This window comes from Cyprinodon tularosa, unplaced genomic scaffold (assembly GCF_016077235.1).
Source record: "Cyprinodon tularosa strain WSP-4 unplaced genomic scaffold, ASM1607723v1 ctg408, whole genome shotgun sequence".
Lineage (NCBI taxonomy): Eukaryota > Metazoa > Chordata > Actinopteri > Cyprinodontiformes > Cyprinodontidae > Cyprinodon > Cyprinodon tularosa.
The window spans coordinates 564,264-582,835 of NW_024039128.1; the positions used below are offsets into that span (position 1 = coordinate 564,264).

General features: G+C 39.8%; 2 protein-coding genes across 3 annotated transcripts in view; one reads left to right on the forward strand and one right to left on the reverse strand.

The window, feature by feature from the left end:
• Positions 1–2,948, forward strand: part of LOC119792029 (MOB-like protein phocein) — a 29,136-nt gene extending 26,188 nt beyond the window's left edge. For both annotated transcript variants that reach the window (XM_038298478.1, XM_038298476.1), the window contains one exon: positions 2,661–2,948. In XM_038298478.1, the coding sequence (XP_038154406.1) occupies positions 2,661–2,795 (135 nt within the window). In that variant the 3' untranslated portion in view covers positions 2,796–2,948. The remainder of the gene's footprint in view (positions 1–2,660) is intronic.
• A 4,448-nt stretch (positions 2,949–7,396) lies between these two features.
• The window catches only part of rftn2 (raftlin family member 2), a 41,725-nt gene continuing 30,549 nt past the window's right edge, over positions 7,397–18,572 (reverse strand). Inside the window, exons 7-9 of the mRNA XM_038298485.1 lie at positions 12,451–12,554; positions 12,280–12,361; positions 7,397–7,594 (exon numbers count right to left, since the gene is read on the reverse strand). Coding sequence (XP_038154413.1) covers positions 7,415–7,594; positions 12,280–12,361; positions 12,451–12,554 — 366 coding nt within the window. The 3' untranslated portion in view covers positions 7,397–7,414. The remainder of the gene's footprint in view (positions 7,595–12,279; positions 12,362–12,450; positions 12,555–18,572) is intronic.

Here is an 18,572-nt window from a genome sequence, read left to right on the forward strand (position 1 = left end):
TTTAAGTGTTTAACAGAGACGTTAGCACCTCGACGTCGGAGTACACAGAGTGAAGCAGAAACACTTGGGCCTTGCGAAAAGACTACAACTGTGTAAACAGGCCCCATTTCCGTTTCCGGTGGCGAAGGGATATTGACTATTCCAACAGAACTCAATGGGATTTACAAAATGCTAAATAAAACACTACAGGAACGGTTTTTCTTCACAAAACTTTTTTTGGAACGTCATTGAACAGCGCTGACGACTCGGTGAGTAGCATATTTTAAAAAAAGAACGATTAAGGTTGTTTTAAGGACATTATCGGACATGCACAATGGAAGCCATTCTGAAGCAGCCAGGGGGGGATTCTGCATGAGCCAAAAAGCAGAGACAGGACCAATCGTCAAAATTTTGGTGTCGATCATTCGATTTCATCCTGGACACTACAGAAAATGGGTTAAAAGTGTTAAAAACCGGAATTCTCCTTTAAGTATTCTCTTAATCAAAAGGCAACAAAAACTGTAAATGTGTGTAAACAATTTAATATCTTTTTATAAGTTGTACTTTCCCGGCAAATTGTGAGGATTTTCATTTCTGTTTTTAGTTTTTTGTTAAAAAACCAGCAATGTTGGATACTGCACAGTATAGACTGACACGGGAGTTGATTTTCACTCCTGTCCCGTCCCACTCCCACAGAAAAAAATGGTGTCCCGTCCCGATCCCGGGCCAGAGTAGAAATCTAAATCCTGTCCCGTCCCAGTCCTGGTTAAATTACTCCCACTCCCATCCCGCTCCCATTCAGAATGACTCCCGCTCCTGAACCACTCCCATTCTTGTTGTTTTTGAGCGCGGGTGAAAAACTCAGAGCGGAAGTTACTATTGGTTTGCTCCCGCTCCCGCCTGCTCCCGTTAATGTTTAATCCTGTACCGTCCCAATCCCGTGATCGTTACTAATACTGACTCCCATCCCACGGGAATCCCACGGGAATCCCGTGACCCGTGGGATTCCCGAAAAAATGTCAGTCTCTACTGCACAGTGTAATATTTTCTCAATGGAGACAAATGTTGTATTTTTGTACGGAAGAGGATTAGGGCCACTGAGAAAAAAAAAAAAAGTAAACTGATTTTTAAATTTTATTTCAGTTTAACATGGGGAAAAAAGTCAGAATTCTGAGATTAAAGTCAGAATTCTGACTTTTTTCTCAGAATTCTGACTTTTTTTCTCAGAATTCTGAGATTAAAGTCAGAATTCTGACTTTTTTCCCATAGTATACTGAAATAAAATTTAAAAAACCGTTTACTTTTTTTTTTTTTTCCAGTGGCCCTAATCCTCTTCCGTAATTTTTGTAAAGTGTGCAATTGTTGAATAAAAAAAAACAAAAAAAAAACAAACAAATAAAAAACACGGAGCCGGTCATGCAAGCTAACGCTAACTCAACGGTGAGTTTATTACTTTCATTTTTCTGTAGTTGAGTTAGCGTTAGCTAGCATGACCGGCTCCGTCATGCTGGTTTTCCTTCCGTATGAGCGCCACCTGTGTCACGTCACGTGACTAAGAAACCGTAACGGGATTGGCTGGGTGTTGGACGCCACAATCCATTGCTAATGTCTGTGACCTGAAGTAACCCTTCCCTTTTTACACTGAATTTAGACGCCGAATTTAAGACGGTGAAATAGAGCCAGTTGAATCTCAGGAGGCTGAAAATATTGAGTTTGAATTTTTTTATATGCAGATTTTTTTAACACTGAAAAATTAAACTGAAAAATAAGTATTGAAAATGAAATCACTTTGAAATAGTAATGTGAATTTTTAGCTTGAAGAGAAAATAACAAATGAAATTTCAACTGTGAAATAATGACAATTAAATTTTTTTAGGTGAAAAATGTGTTCAGGATATATTTTAACACTGAAACAGTAAGAAAAAAAACGTACAACATTTAAATTTCAGTGGCATTTTTAATTCAAATCCCAGCGACACAGATTTACCTCCATAATTAATTGATTCAATGAGAATAATAAAGAGATGAAACCACAGGGTTTCGTCGTACAGTGTGAGCTGTAGCTGCGCACAACGATTGAAAAAATTACAGTGTATACGCCCGGCTTAACAGAATAATGACGCTGAAAGCGTCCGTTCTGTTTTTATTTAGTTTTTCTTTTTAGATCAATATTCCTCATTAGGTTGGAAACTCTTTTTAATCATTTTATAAAAATATTTCATCTTCTTTTTGCATATTTTTCCTTCATTTTCAAACCTTGAAGTGGAAATATATCAGTGTTTATTTAAAAGTAACTCATGGCAGATATTTATCAATAATCCTGATTTCTGGTCTTATTAACGGTTTTATTTATGAAATGATTTATGAATGATGGTCTGCAGAAGCCTGGACTAGAAGGACATTTGATAATTAAGGTCAAATGTTAATCCTCTTTAAGTTAACAATCAAAATATATCTAGACTCCATCGGTTTAACATTTACTTTTAATTCATCAGAAGAAAAAAAACTGCTTAAAAAAAACAGAAATGAGGGAAAGGAGGTTGTGTCAGAGAAAAGTATAAAGACAAAGACGTCCCGTTATTTCAATAACTAGAACAGTTTGTAATCCTAACTGGACCCGAGCAGCAGGACTTGGTTCTGGTCGCCTCCTTACAGCTGTGATGATGTGTCTCTGTGTGCAGAACGAGACGTTCCTGTGTCACCGGTTCACGCGCTTCGTGATGAAGTACAACCTGATGTCCAAGGACAACCTGATAGTTCCCATCCTGGAGGAGGAAGTCCAAAACACCTCATCGGCTGGCGAGAGCGAGGCCTAACGGCGGCGGCCGGAGGGGAGGCGCGCGTACGCTCACCATATCTATACAGTACCGAGGAGACGCACTCATTCTGCATAAATATCTATGAATATATGTATAGACACACTACAGTGTATTGAGACTCCTCGTCTGCAGACACTGTCCTCGTTAAGCTACCAGGGGCAGGCTAGCATCCATATTATCGGTTTATGTTCCGCTTTTCACGTTTCTGACCCGCTTTGTCTGCCTGGTTCAAACCACGCCCCCCCCCCCCGATCAGGTCCCAGATTTTAGCCATTAGCTTCTCCAGCCGGCTGGTTACACAGAAACCCGGCTGGCTCCACTGATCTGCTCCTCGCTCCGGACATGGTGGCTTGTTCCTTTTTTAAGCAGTTGGATTCGCCTCAGTTTATAAGTGACTTGCATTAATGCCCCCCCTGTATATACAGTCCAGTTCTATTCCTGCTTCTCTTGTGTTGCTGGGCTTTCTGCTTTGGGTCGGGGTCGCTCTGTGAATGGGAGGGGTTCATTTTCCTGCTCTGAAACAAACGTAGATGTGATGCTTGTGTGGTAGTGAGCGTACCTTCACCTTGTAGCTCCGTCTGTGAACTAGCAGTGAGATGTTCTTTAGAACGGCTTCTTATCGGACCCCCCCACCCCCCCGAAGCGTGCACCGCTGCAGGAGCAGCCCGTCATCATGAGCGCCGTGCTGAAGGAGGAGCATCGGCAGCATGAGGCGCCAGAGCACAACCCACTTCCTGCCTTCTTTAACCCTCTTCCTCGTTAAGTTATTGTGTGTGTGGGGTGGGGGGGGGTCTCCTTGGTCCAACCCACTGTTTGTTTTTTAAATGGACTAAAAATTTTGTTACTGTTGACATTTTCATGATGTCTGTTAATAAAAAATGAGCTATTATTCATACGGTCGTGTGGCTGTTCACTGACGCACCAACAGATTCTGCAAACAACCAGAAAACTTGTTAGCATCTTAGTTTTATTGCTGTTTATCATAGACATGATGTATGCAGACGCCTCATTGGATGCTGGCCGACACGCCTAGAGGGCAGCCATCTTGAATCAGACCACTGCTGTCAGGATGAATATTAATCACATGGAAGACGAGTCGGAGATATTACAATCTCTTACATTTCACCACTTAAAACTAATTCTAAGATATAAATATATAAATGACACATTAACTGATTAAAGAACAAATGTTCACATAAATAATAAAAAATCAGTTTTAAAAAGTTGACACGGGTCATGACAAAAAAATTAAAGAACTTCTCTTGTAAATCACAAACGCATTTTCTGGTATAGATCAGAATACTCATTATCAAAGGGCAATCCTTAAAAATAATGGATCAACCTATATATTTTTAATACAATCATATTAATATTTAATATCTTTAAATAGTTAAAATTATTTTCAATCTGAATATGTTTAATCTAACTGAAGGTCATTTTAAATTTAGTTTTGGTCTTTTAAGCGGTGAAATGTCAGATTATTGTTTAAGAAAGAATAAACAGGGAAATAAATGGATTATAGAGGAGAAGCGGGGGCAGAAGAAGGAAGGATTTTCTCCTTCCTGGGAGCTGGAAGCATCTTCCTGAAGCTCCAGACTGAATATATTCACACCCAATGAACCTTTTTACATTTCATCAGGGTTTAATATGCTGATGCTTTATTGGCATTTAATGTAATGAAGCTTCACAAGTTTAATTGGTAACAATCAGTGTGATGAAGAGCAGGTAACAACTGAGGGCCTTAAGCCAGAGGAGCGTCTTCCAGAGAGACACATGGAGGTTACTCTGGAGGAGCTGCTGAGATCCATGGCTCCTGTGGGACAAGATGTGGACGGCACCTCTATTAGAGGAGCTGAACGCTTCATGAATCTGGTCTATATGGAAGAGAGACGGAAAAAAACGAAATCTTTCGTTTGCAGTTTGTTGTTTGCTGGTAAAGATTCTCAGTCATCCTGGGGCCTGTTTCAATAAGGAAGTTCAACCAACTCTGAGTTACAACTTGAACTCTGAGTTGACTTATCCTGAGATTGGAAACTCTGAGTTTTGGGTTTCAGAACAGCTGAAATGAGTTAGTTCAATCAACTCTAAATTGACTGACTCTGAGTTAAGCGTGTGCACCACAACTATAAAAAGCCATTATCAATGAAGCACAGATATTACGAGTCACCATGGCAACAGCGTCAGACAAAAAAAGGTGTGCATATTTCTCACCAGCAGAACTGGATGTGCTTATGCAAGCATATGCAGAATTTGAACATGTATTTAAAAAAAAAAGCAACACGGCTGCAGCGGCGAAGGAGAGAGAGTTAGCTTGGGTGAAAATAGCTGCTTGAGTCAATGCATAAGTTTACATTTTAATTACTTTTATACAGTGTTGGGTGTAATGAATTAAGTTACTTAAGTCATATAAATACTGTAATTAAATTAAAGACTATAAAACAATAGTGGATTTAATATCAAATTTTAAAAGGTATATTTTGATTTGAACTTTCTCCCTCTAGTTACACACTTTGGTCAATTTAAGATTAATTCATGCAATTGAATATTGTTTATTTGAAAGCATTAGAAGTGCAGTTTCTTGTCTGTCCTTGTATTGTTCAAGTGGTTGAGGTTGATTTGGGATTTAGAAAGTAATTAATAAGTAAGTAAAACAAATGAGTAAGTAGACCAATACTTTCTAGAGACAGTAATTATTACATTAATCTAATTAGACTTGTTGAAGATAAAATTTGTAGTTAGTAATTAAGAACTATTTTAGAGTAACTTACCCAACTGTTATAATATCAGAGGTGAAACTGGAAGAACAGTATTTTATTAAACCTAATTTAGTTTTCATGGATAGGTGCAATCCTGCAGGCATCAAAAGAACATGGCAGCAGCTGAAAATGAAATATAAAAACATACTTCAAGCAGGTAAGCCTTGAGCACATCATGGGAGTAGAGTAGCTACCTGGCTTTACAAACAGGATCATCCATTAAAGGACATGCCATTTCATTCCCTTTGATGCGCTCTACGTGACTGAAATGTGTGCAATGAATATGTCCCCAAAGAATCAATGAGGTGTTTAAACACCACTTCCTCTTTAAAAAAGTGGAGGAGACCAAAATAAACTCTGGATTTTCTGAAGAAAACCTGCTCCTGACCAGGTTAGGTTCACAGAGTAAATTCCCATGGTAACTGACTCTGAGTATAAGTTACCTCTCTTTCAGAAACGGGCTTGACTTACTCTGCTTTCTCAGGTTTAACTTACCTCCCTTTCTGAAACAGAAAACCCAGAGTTTCCCTCATTTCAGGGTTAACAAACTCAGAGTTTTCACTTAACCTCCTTTCTGAAACAGGCCCCAGGTCAGAGTCATTCCAAAAAAAGTTCAAAACAATCCCCTGGACTTTGTTTCCAATTTTGAAGATGTTTCGCTTCCCATCCAGGAAGCTCTTTCAACAAAAAAAAAAAAAATAATATATATATATATATATATATATATATATATATATATATATATGAAAAAGCTTCCTGGATGGGAAGCAAAACATCTTCAAACTTGGAAACAAAGTCCAGGGGATTGTTTTGAACTTTTTTGGATTTACAGTTTGTTACAAACCATGGAGAAGAAACATCTGGCCTACATCCATGTTTTTTAACCTAAACACAATGTGTGATGTTGACGATACCCTGATCACTGTAAAATATGGCAGTGGCTGCATGATGCTGTGGGATGCTGGACAGGAATGGGTTGGAGGTTTATATTCCAGCAGCTAGAGCTGTGAGACAGGAGAGAATGGCCTAGTCAAAGTTCAGATGAGGAAACCTGTGGCAAGACAAATTATTTCTTCTTTTTTAAGAAATAACAGATGAAAAAAAGGAAAGGGAGGAAAAGTAAGATGAGAAAGTAGAAAAGGGAAAAATAATAATAGCAACAAAAAACAATATAGAAAAAAAAATTACAAAAGAAAGATGAAAGTGAAAAAATGAAAATGGAAAAAACCCAGAAAAAGGGAAAAGCTTAAAAGCAAAAAAAAAACCAAACGCTTTTAATCTGAGATATTCTGCAAGGATCACTCAATTCTTTAAATCTTCATAGCGGCTTCATTCTGCAGCGATATGCCCAATGAGGAGGCAGAGGGACTGAAAATAGATCCACATCACATAGAATACATTAAATCAGGTCCATGTAAAAGGAAATGTGTGAAGTTCCAGTGGGATCCTTGTTTTAAGGCAGATCCACAGAATGGAAGAACATCGTAATCAGACAAAGCCTGATCTTAGCCCTAATATTCAAACATTTCTGCAACAACAATGTTTTTTTGTTTTTTTTTTTGTTTTCACTAAATCATTTTCAGTGGATAACAATAATGGATGCTGGAAAATTCGCCCTTAAAATAGATCAGTTTCTTATATTACAGAGGAAGTTGATCTCCTGATGAGGAGCCGTTACTGTTTGAGGCGCCAAACGTCTTCAGACTGCAGGAGGTTTGTGGAAAAACGCTGGGAGGTAAAGATGGAGAATCCGATCTGTCAGGAGACGCAGCAGCTTTTCCTTCTCATCATCAGACCCGAATAAAAAGCTTTATGGCTTCATCAGAACAAAAGTCCAGTCTCTTTTCTTCCCTCTGGGTCTCACATGCAGGTGACCTCGGCCTTCCCCTCCTCCTGCTCAAGGCCCCCCTCCTCCAGGTGGGACAGGGAGCTGGAGAAGCCGCCCCCGAACACCGGGAAGCCCCCGATGCCCCCCGCGGTGGGGGAGAGGTCGTCTGTGGGGGCGGAGCGGCTCGACACATCGCTGTGCGCCAAAGCCGTCTGTGGAGACAGAAGAAAATAACAAAGTAAATATTTGGTCTTATTGACGCTACATTTCCTAAAAAAAGGAAAACTTTTCTTTAATAAAGCGTATTTGTTTCAGATCAAACTCATTTTAATCCTAACCTAACCTGAGAACATCGCAGTAAAATGATCCAAAGCACAACAGCAAGTCTGAGAGGACGATGTTTTATTTCGGGGTGGATCATCTCAATCAGTGGTCCTCCTAACTGTCAATCATTCTGTTTATATGTTTACGTAAGGCCGTCCTATGTGCTCGTCCCATTAGCTATATTTTTCAGTGCCCTTTCAGGCGTATATTTGTGGTGAGCTACAGGCAGTCATTGAAGCTCACCTTTCTCACTGCAGTTCGTTGAAAATTGGCCGAGAGTCAGAAGACAAAAAGTGTCTACGAAAAAAAGAAAGGCCTCAGAAGAGACAGATATATCCCGTAATGCTTTGCGAAGAGGGCTCGCAAAGCACCCTTCTTGCATATAAATTAAGGGAAAATGATAACTTAGCAAACATATCAGCAATTAGGACACAGGAGGGGGACATAACATCCGATCCTGTAAAGATTAACAACACTTTTCAGCTGTTTTACCAAAATTTGTACAAATCAGAGGTGTCTCCCAGTGATGAAACCTGCTCTGAATTTCTTAAGGCTTTACAGTTACCAAAATTGCCCCAGGAGACAATTCAGCACTTAGAGACACCCATCACTCTAGAAGAATTAGGGACAGCCATTAAATCAATGAACAGAGGTCGATCTCCAGGCCTGGATGGTCTGCCTTCCGAATTATATGATGCTTTCTGGCCCCAGCTTGGCCCACTGATACTGAACATGTTTAATTTTTCTATTAGAAGGGGTTCCTTTTCAGCTAGTTTAAACGTTGCAATCATTTCACTTCTGCTAAAAAAGGGTAAACCACCTAGCGATTGTTCCTCATCGAGCCCTTAAGTCTTATGAATAGTGAAGTCAAACTGTATGCTAAGGTTCTGACTAACCGCTTAAAGCATTACATGACCCATCTAATCAACTGTGATCAGACTGGGTTTATTAAATCTAGATTTGCTTCTGATGATGTTCGCCGTCTACTTCATAGCATTGATTCATCTTCAGGCTCAAAAAATCAAAATGCTATCTTATCACTAGATGCAGAGAAAGCCTTTGATCGACTGTAATGGGGTTACATCTGGTCTGTTCTGCAACATATGGGCTTCAGTAACAGCTTCATTTCTATGATCAAGGTATTGTATGCTAAACCCTCTGCGGTTGTGATGACAGGCAATACTTGTTCACTAAGATTTCCAGTTTCCAGATCTTCATGCCAGGGCTGTCCTTTATCCCCACTTCTATTTGCATTGTCTTTGGAACCCATTGCCCAAGCAATCCGTCAATCAGAGTTTCTTGAACCAATTTCTATTCATAATACCTCATTTTATATCCTTGTATGCGGATGACATTCTGATCTTTACAAGGAATCCCTCTAAAATGCTTCCTCATCTTCTTAAAACCTTTGAGGTCTTTAAGGAGATCTCAGGTTACAAGATAAACTGGACAAAATCAGCTCTGATGTTACTAGGGCAATTTGGTGACCAGACACCCTCCTTCAACATCCCAGTTGTTAGTAAAATCAAATATTTAGGAGTGACTATTCACACTTCTCTTCATCTGCTGACCACTGAAAATTATAACCAAGTTCTGAATGATATTGATAGAGATTTGGAGAGATGGAGCAAGTTGCCTGCCTCTTTTCAGTCCAGACTTTCAGTAATTAAAATGAATATATTGCCTCGGATTAACTTTGTTAGCTCCACCAGGGGGCTATTGGAAAAAGCTCCATTCTATTATTAATCGTTTCCTATGGAACAAAAAGAAACCTAGAATCAAATCATCTACTTTGCAAAGACACAAATCCTCAGGTGGTGTTAATCTACCAAATTTTGAGTGGTTTTCTTGGTGTTTTGCTCTACGTCCACTTAATAGTTGGTTGAAACCAGGATCTTCAATGTCATGGCGTCCCATAGAAGAACATTTAGTATACCCTCACTGCTTATCTGAGTTAATATACTCCAATATACCTCATAAGATAGTAAAGCGAGACTTTGAGGCCATAATTTCATATCTTTTCACTGTTTGGCATAAGGTTCAACGAGCTGCCAAAATACAAACAAAGTTTTTTGCTCAATCCCCTATTTTTTATAACTATTCACTTTTAATTGATAAAAAGATAATTGTTTTCCCAAAGTGGAGGGATAAAGGTATCTGTGTCTTTAGAGACATTATAGGGAAAGAAGGGCTCCGTGAATTCCATGATCAGATCTTATAACCTGCCGGGCACCTTTTATTTTTATTTACAGTTAAGGTCTGCAATGCGGGCACAGGGCGTTCCATGGGGAATGGAGTTAGGAAATCATCCCCTCCATGTAATTCTTGCTACCAAGATTCCACGCAATGGTATCGTCTCTGATCTGTACAAATTCATAGCTAAAGCTTCATACAAACCGCTGTTACTGAATAGACTATGGCAGACTGATTTAAATATAGTATCAGATTTAGATTGGCATTCCATATGGTCAAATGTAATTCTGTCTTCCAGGAATCTTGATCATCAAATGATCCACTATAAAATCACTCACAGGGCTTATTTAACACCTCAAAGATTACAACAAATGAAAATCAGACTTAACCCATATTGTGATTTTTGTTTTGATAATACTATTGCTACGTTTTACCATATGGCAGTGCCCGGAGGTTAACAGTTTTTGGAAAAACATTTCTACTATCATGTCATCAATAATAGGAGAGGTAGTACCACACTCACCGTGCTTGCTTCTACTCAATGATACCTCATCCCTACGATTAACCATAAACGATTATTAGCTGGCACTACAGCTGCTAAGAGAATGCTAGCGTGTCGATGGAAACCACCACATGCACTGTCGGTGAGGGAATGGCTCTCCTCCTATTATGAAATCGCACAGATGGAGCTCTCCTCAGCTCCATCACATGGTGCTAAATCATCAAACATTAATTGCTGGTTTAAATTTTTATTAAAGAAACTCTCAGAACTGTGGTAAATATTTATACATGACATGTTATCCCTATGAACATCGTTTTGTTTCCTTTGATGTATTATTGTTGCTTGTTTATTCAGTGGATTTGATTCCTGGATGGTAGGGGAAGGGGGTTATTTTACTGATTTTATTTACTTAAAATTATTATTATTTTCATTTCTATCTACCAATTTTTTATTATTATTGTTGCTATTTTTTTTTTTTTTTTAATGCCTTGACATCAATGGGTGGGGAGGGTGGAAATGAGGGTAAGGGCTGGGGAGTGTTAACATGGGCGGGGAGGAAAGGTGTTCTACTTCTGATGGCACCAATCTGTATACACTCACTGTACAAAATTTTGACTACCTGTGGTTGGTGCAAATGTTCCTCCTCTAATGTATAAAATAAAAAATTGATCACAAAAAAAAATATATTATTTATTAATTTATATGCACAACTTGATCCACTTGTGTGCCACTGTTTGGCGCGATGTGTGTGTATGTATACTAAATAGAAAATGTTCAAAGACATGAAAAAAAAAAAAAAAGACTCCTGCACAGATGTTAAGACGGTTCTGCTCAGTGTTACAGGAAGTTTGAGAGAAACCGTCAAAGAAAGATGAGTTTCTAAGACATGCACATGCTAAATGATACTTATAGATCACATAGGTAGCCTGTCTGCAGCTGCATTTGAGATTTCGGTTTAGAACATTGCTTTGCATGTGCTAAATGTTTACCTTTCCTCCACCCAGTTTGGTCATTAGAGTATGATCTGCATCCTGATGAAGGGAAATAAGCTAACCAAAGTTTGCACGCACTGCCTGCTGGACTGCAAACTCAAATCAGATCTGCTCTGTGAGTATAAACATGTTTTTAGGTTCTTTGTGTTTGCAGCTGTGGTTTTAAACACTGACTTAGTTTATCAGCTATGGATATGCATCTAAGAACAGGAAGTGATGAAGTTTTTTTCACTCTGAGCTTTGAAGCCAAAGGAGGGTCTTTTTATTTTTTGGGAAATAAAACAAAAAATCCAGCTATTCAAAAAAAAATAAACCTCTTGTAAACAAAAGATTTGATTTATTGGTAAAATCAATGAATCACTCAGCTGTAGCGGCAGCAGGTAAAAAGCACAACTAGTGAGTTCTGTGTGAGTGAATGCGGTGGAGTGGTGAATATGTATACAAACGTCTTGCCGTAGTTGTGACGGTAATGTTAGCTGCCTGTTCTCTGGATGGAAGAGCTTTGATTCTCCATCTGCATTTTCATGTTTAATGATGTTCTTTGGTCATTTTGTGTATCTGGAGTTACTTTTGTTTTCTGTGTGACTCAGCCTCAGGATGGACAGCAGTCCCAGAGAAACGTGTCATCAGCGGCTGAGCTGCAGAAAAAGAAGCTGGTTCTCTATTAATATTTCTCACCAACCATCAGTTTGATGGCTCAGCAGGAGATCCACCATATTTTATTGTTTATTCTCGGTCTCAGCTTCTGACTGAGTGGCTTCAGGTGCAGTTCTGTCCACCAGGGGGCAGCATAGAGGCATCCCAGTCCCAGCTGATCCTTTAATGATCTTACTGACTGCCGTAAACTCCTGCTGGGACGCTGCAGAGAACCCTAGCCTGGTCTCACCTGGTTCCCTGGTTGCCTGAATGTGGAGCTCCTGACCGGCCTCTGGAGGAACACCACCTGCTTTGTGGCCAGATTCCCTTCACTGCTCCCGCCGCGGCGTCAGGATAAGAAGGAGAAAACGTTAACGGGAAGGAGTTCCTGAGACGAGCTGATGAAAGACGTCGTATCTACCTGTCATGGCGGATGATGGGCGTGGGCAGAACGCAGGTGAGCAGCCACCCGAACTCTGCCAGGGTGTGAAGCAGGGGCCCGTAGTCCGTCTTTACATTTGAGTCCTGCAAAAAACAACAAAGTATCGATTCAGTCACATTTTCCCAGTAAACTATGAGCGTCACTGGGAGGGCAACCTGAAAAGTGTGGCATGCTCCAGGAAAGAGGCATCTTCTGCTGGATTTACTGCTCAAGCTGCAATTTGACCGGGCGCATATTCGGCATCAAAGCCCCTGATTTACATATGAATTCATTCCACCTGGGGCGATTCTAGGACCTGATGTTTAGGGGTGCTGAGCACCCAGAGATACGGAAGAGCCACTGAAAAAAAAAAAAAGTTAACAGATTTTTTTTATTTTATTTCAGTATAGTATGGGAAAAAAGTCAGAATTCTGACTTTAATCTCAGAATTCTGACTTTAATCTCAAAATTCTGACTGAATTCTGACTTTTTTATTGTCAGAATTCAGTCAGAACTCTGAGATTAAAGTCAGAATTCTGAGATTAAAGTCAGAATTCTGAGAAAAAAGTCAGAATTCTGAGATTAAAGTCAGAATTCTGAGAAAAAAGTCAGAATTCTGAGATTAAAGTCAGAATTCTGAGAAAAAAAGTCAGAATTCTGAGATTAAAGTCAGTATTCTGACTTTTTTCCCATGTTAAACTGAAATAAAATTTAAAAATCAGTTAACTTTTTTTTTTTCAGTGGCCCTAATCCTCTTCCGTACAGAGGAGCTGTGTGGCCATACAAGATTAATTTCACTGTTTTCTACACACATTTTTTTTAGACTTGATCAGTGTGTTTTGCTAATGGCCGACTCCATCATAAACTAATGAATAATAATATAATATATATATAATATCTGAGATGTGAGCCATAAACCTAACAAGCAAAGAAAAAAGCAGCATTTTTTAGACCAAGGACCCCCAGACTGATGGTGAGATGGAGCGGGGACCCCATCATTTTATATATATTGTATGAAATAGTGTTCTATCAAACTGGTCCTATAGTCACTCTATTACAGATGGAGTAATGTAACTAAAGTAATCCCTCTTCTGGGATTATTAAAGTATTTCTGATTCCTGGTTGATGGGACAGGTGTTGTGAATGAAACGGTGTCCAGCTTGAAAGAGCTCCTGTGTGTCTCTGAATGGGAGCATTGATGACTGAAAGACATCTTCTGCCTCCATTTATCTGTTTACTACAGTCTGTTGAATTCATGTTAATGTGGATTTAAAGACATTTCAATTAGCGGAAATTATGGCAGGCGGGAATATATATATATATATATATATTAAAAAAACGTCGAATCAACCCATAATTTCACGACCCCCATGCAGTACCTCCATGGACCCCCTAGCGGTTACAGATCCCAATATTCCAACCAATTAAAGCTTTTAAATCAACTAATTTCATGGAAACCTTTGAATCAGTTTTTCGCTTTTCTGCCAAAATTACGCTACCGTTCAAAAGTTTGGGGTCACATTGAAATGTCCTTATTTTTGAAGAAAAAGCTCTGTACTTTTCAATGAAGGTAACTTTAAACTAGTCTCAACTTTGCCTACAACGGTGTGTACTACTCCCTTCAGAGGACAGCACAAACAGGCTCTAACCAGAGTAGAAAAAGAAGTGGGAGGCCGCGTTGCACAACTGAGCAAGAAGATAAGTACATTAGAGTCTCTAGTTGGAGAAACAGACGCCTCACAGGTCCCCAACTGGCATCTTCATTAAATAGTACCCGCAGTAGCTTGTTTGTGCTGTCCTCTGAAGGGAGTAGTACACGCCGTTGTAGGAAATCTTCAATTTCTTAGCAAGTTCTCGCATGGAATAGCCTTCATTTCTAAGAACAAGAATAGACTGTGGAGTTTCAGATGAAAGTTCTCTTTTTCTGGCCATTTTGAGCGTTTAATTGACCCCACAAATGTGATGCTCCAGAAACTCAATCTGCTCAAAGGAAGGTCAGTTTTGTAGCTTCTGTAACGAGCTAAACTGTTTTCAGATGTGTGAACATGATTGCACAAGGGTTTTCTAATCATCAATTAGCCTTCTGAGCCAATGAGCAAACACATTGTACCATTAGAACACTGGAGTGATAGTTGCTGGAAATGGGCCTCTATACACCTATGTAGATATTGCACCAAAAACCAGACATTTGCAGCTAGAATAGTCATTTACTACATTAGCAATGTATAGAGGGTATTTCTTTAAAGTTAAGACTAGTTTAAAGTTATCTTCATTGAAAAGTACAGTACAGTCCTTTAAAAATAAGGACATTTCAATGTTACCCCAAACTTTTGAACGGTAGTATACTCCCATGATATCTATAAAATAATCTACTGAATGAATTTAAGGAGGGCCGGACCTCGCACGCTGACATTAGAATCGGGCAAATGGTATCAGATTACCAGTCCGAGCCTCGCTCCTATTCTGTCTGGTTTTTCCTGGCCTTTCACTTTGCTCACACCTCGCTCCTCTGCTCCTATTTACACCTCTCCCTCTTTAGACCGGCAATTATACAATGGATTATAAATTCAAATAACTAGAAACATGAAAAAAATGATAACAATTTACTAATGATTTAGTAAATTCAAATACTGATATTGAGTTTTGGTTTTAATGATAATCAAACAAACTATTATTGGACACATTAGAGCACCTCGCTGGTGAACATTTCACCAACACACCATCAATAGGTGCAGAAATCTTTCAGAAACACCTGAATGCAGCGTTTTCCTCAAAGCATTTTAGTTAAGGAGCTCTGTAGCGAACGCAGTTACACAAGCATTTTTCTGTGTGAATTTATTTCTTGTTTTTGTGAATATGAATATGTTTTACTTTTAATATCCAGTTCATATTTTTGTATTTTTTGATTAATATGTACATACTTTGGGAAATATTGTAATAATGTCAGATGGAGACGTCACTGGTTAGGTTATCACTTGATCACGTGATGCCTTGGATGGAAAATTCTGAGTTTTGTTTTATACTCGGTCGGTGTGTGCAAGAGTAAAGGCAAAGAACTGAAATACAGAAGAAATGGACCTGTAAGGACTTCTAGCAACTCCTAACCTTCTGGTTGGAGGGGCATACGGTATGGACAATTGAGAGAATTTATATTTTGTTGAATAAGTTTCAGTTGATAATTCATATAAGGGAATATGACGGTTTCACTGATGAATATTTTCCACCGTGTATTTTGCAGTGTTCACGGTGGTCTTGGGCGTTTGTGTGACGGAAAATCCTGTAATAAACGTTTGGAACCATCAGTTGGATAATTGCAGTTTCATCAACCAGTTAGAAAAAGTTGGGAGCAGCTATAGTGAACACGTGCACCGTGTGCAGCGCAGCCCGTGGCCCGAGAACATCGAGGGATGCCGCGCAGTGAATGCAAGCTGTGAACTTCTCGCCAGCCATGCCGAGATGGACGGGGGAGAAGAAGAAAAGACCGCCGCAGCTTGAAGATAACTAGTCGGCGGCTCGGAGTGACAGCTCGCCTGCGGCTGGGGAGGGCTGCAGCTCGTCTTTCCACCTCTGCGGGGACGTTACGATTGCATTTCCTTGCAGGGCGGGGCGTCGGCTTGGAAGCAGGATAAGGACTGTGTCGTTTCCACAAGTCACCACAAGAGAGCAGCAGCGCGCAGTGGTCGTGAGTAGCAGCCTAACACCAGCCCTAGGATTCCAGGTTTTTTCAGTTGATAAGAAAAGGACATTATAACTTGTAAATATTTGAATTTAAGAGTGAAAGGCCATTTTGTGCATATTTGTGTGAATATTTCTAGCCTGTGTTAATAAGTAATGTTGGCATTCCTACTTTGGATTTTTGTTTGGTTTAACATGTGTAGGATTGATGTTTGAAATTAATACTGAGGATTACTTGCAGCATAGGTTTTGCTAAGGTTTAAGATTGTAGTTACTACTTTACTTGGTGTTATTTCAAAATAATTCAGAAAATGGATAAAGGCAGAGAGAGAGCTCTTGTACTTGAGGGAGTAATTCAGGCTCTTGAAGAAGAAAAAATAAACTTAGAAACCAAGTTGGAAACTGAAACAGATGAATCATTAAGAGACCAAATGACAGAACGCATTGCTGAAATTAACAGCACTCTGCAAGCACATAGCATAGAGAGCCAGGAACCAGCGTCACCAGCTTCTGAACCTGAACAACTCAGGCGATCAGAAAGAGAAAGAAAACCAACTGGAAAGTGGCTTGAGTATGCAAAAGAAGAGAGTGCAAAAAAGGAAAGAAAGTTTATGTTAACTTATGTAAGCTTTAAAGGTGAGGTTCAGTACATTAGGAGCAAACTCAAAGAAGAATGTGACAAAGAGCATCTTGAAAGTATGACTGCTACTTTGGAAGAATATGAGTCACACTTAAAACAGGAGTACGAAAGCTTACGTGCATTGACCACACCAAGCCAAGACATAAGACGGCGAATGGATAGCTGCACCTCAGTAACCAAAGAAGTAGTTGCACTGTTAAAAATGCGCTGCTCAGATGCAGGCAAAGAGTTTGATGCTGTCGCAGTGAAGGAAGCACTCGCTAAATTACTTCAGAGAGATGATGCAAAATCGATATACGGGTCCACTGTATCAAGAGCTGGCACACATAGTGTGGCAGGAAGTCAAGTGTCATTAAAGAAAGCAGAAGTAGCAGCACGCTTAGCATCAAAACGTGCTGAAATAAACAGAGAGAGTGAAATAGCTGCACAAAGAAAGGAAGTGTTTGCTCAGCAAGAGAAGTTGAAAATGCTGGAACACCAAAGGGACCTGGAAGCTATGCAAGCTGAATTTGATGTGTATGAAGAGGTGGAAATGAAAATGAACGCTGAAACAGGAGAGAACCAAGAAATAATTCTGCCTCCAAGTCAGCCCCAAGGAGAAAAGAAAAACATAACTCTGTCTCCAAGTCAGTTCCAAACTCAGCATAACATAGCTCAATATGCTCAGACTCTTCATGACACACCAGTCCCTCCTCGTTCTGAAAAACAGTCAGAGCAAAAAGTGAATGACGCAACACTAGTGCAAGCTTTCAAAGAATCTCTTATGATGACAAGACTTCCAGCACCTGAGCCATCCGTGTTTAGTGGGGATCCTCTCAAATTCACTGAATGGAGAACCAGCTTTAAAGCCTTGATAGAGACTACCTGTACAAGCCCAGCACATAGACTGTTTTATCTCAGAAAATACATCAGCGGAGATGCACTGTCTGTGTTGGAAGGAACTTTTTACCGAAGCGACGATGAAGCATATACGCAAGCCTGGGATGCACTGAACAAGCGCTATGGCCATCCATTCATAGTGCAAAGAGCCTTTAGGGGTAAACTTAGTAGCTGGCCCAAGATAGGACCAAAAGAGCCACTGAAATTAAGAGAGTTCAGTGATTTTCTTGTGTCATGCAAAAAAGCAATGCCTCACATATCAGGTGTTAAAGTTCTGGACGATTGTGAGGAGAATCAAAAGCTACTCCAGAAACTTCCTGACTGGGCAACGGCTCGATGGAATCGACTAGTCACCAAGGAATTGGATGATGGCAAGCCATACCCAAGTTTTGAAGCGTTCTCAAACTTCTTAGCCGAGGAGGCCCGCATTGCCTGCAACCCGGTTTCCTCGCTTCATGCTTTGAAGAGGGCAGATGAGAAACCAGCCACTGAAGTGAAACGCATCAAAGCCAGAACCCTAGTGACAACAACAAAGGTTGCTCAAGGAAAAGGTCACACAGCTAAAGATTCAGGTGAATCAGCAGGCTCGACAGTCAATTCATCTGCTGCTCAAATTAAGAAGCAAATAAAATGCATATGCTGTCAAGAAATAGCCTGACGTAGTCCGACTCAATTCTAGGCAGAATATGAGTCTGATACTGCTCCATAGAGCTGTGATTATGGGGCGTGTTTCGAACGAACCAGGAAAAAAAATGCCTCTGCACTCAATTGGATAGACCTACAACCAATAAGAGCAACGGAGTGCGTGACGTATGTTAAGCGAGGCATAGTTGTTGTCCACAAAAATCAAAGCGTGCAGTTTCACGCCTATAATAAGAATATGAGACTTGATCGCGTTTCTCTGTTCCTCTTTTAAAATTAATTTGCT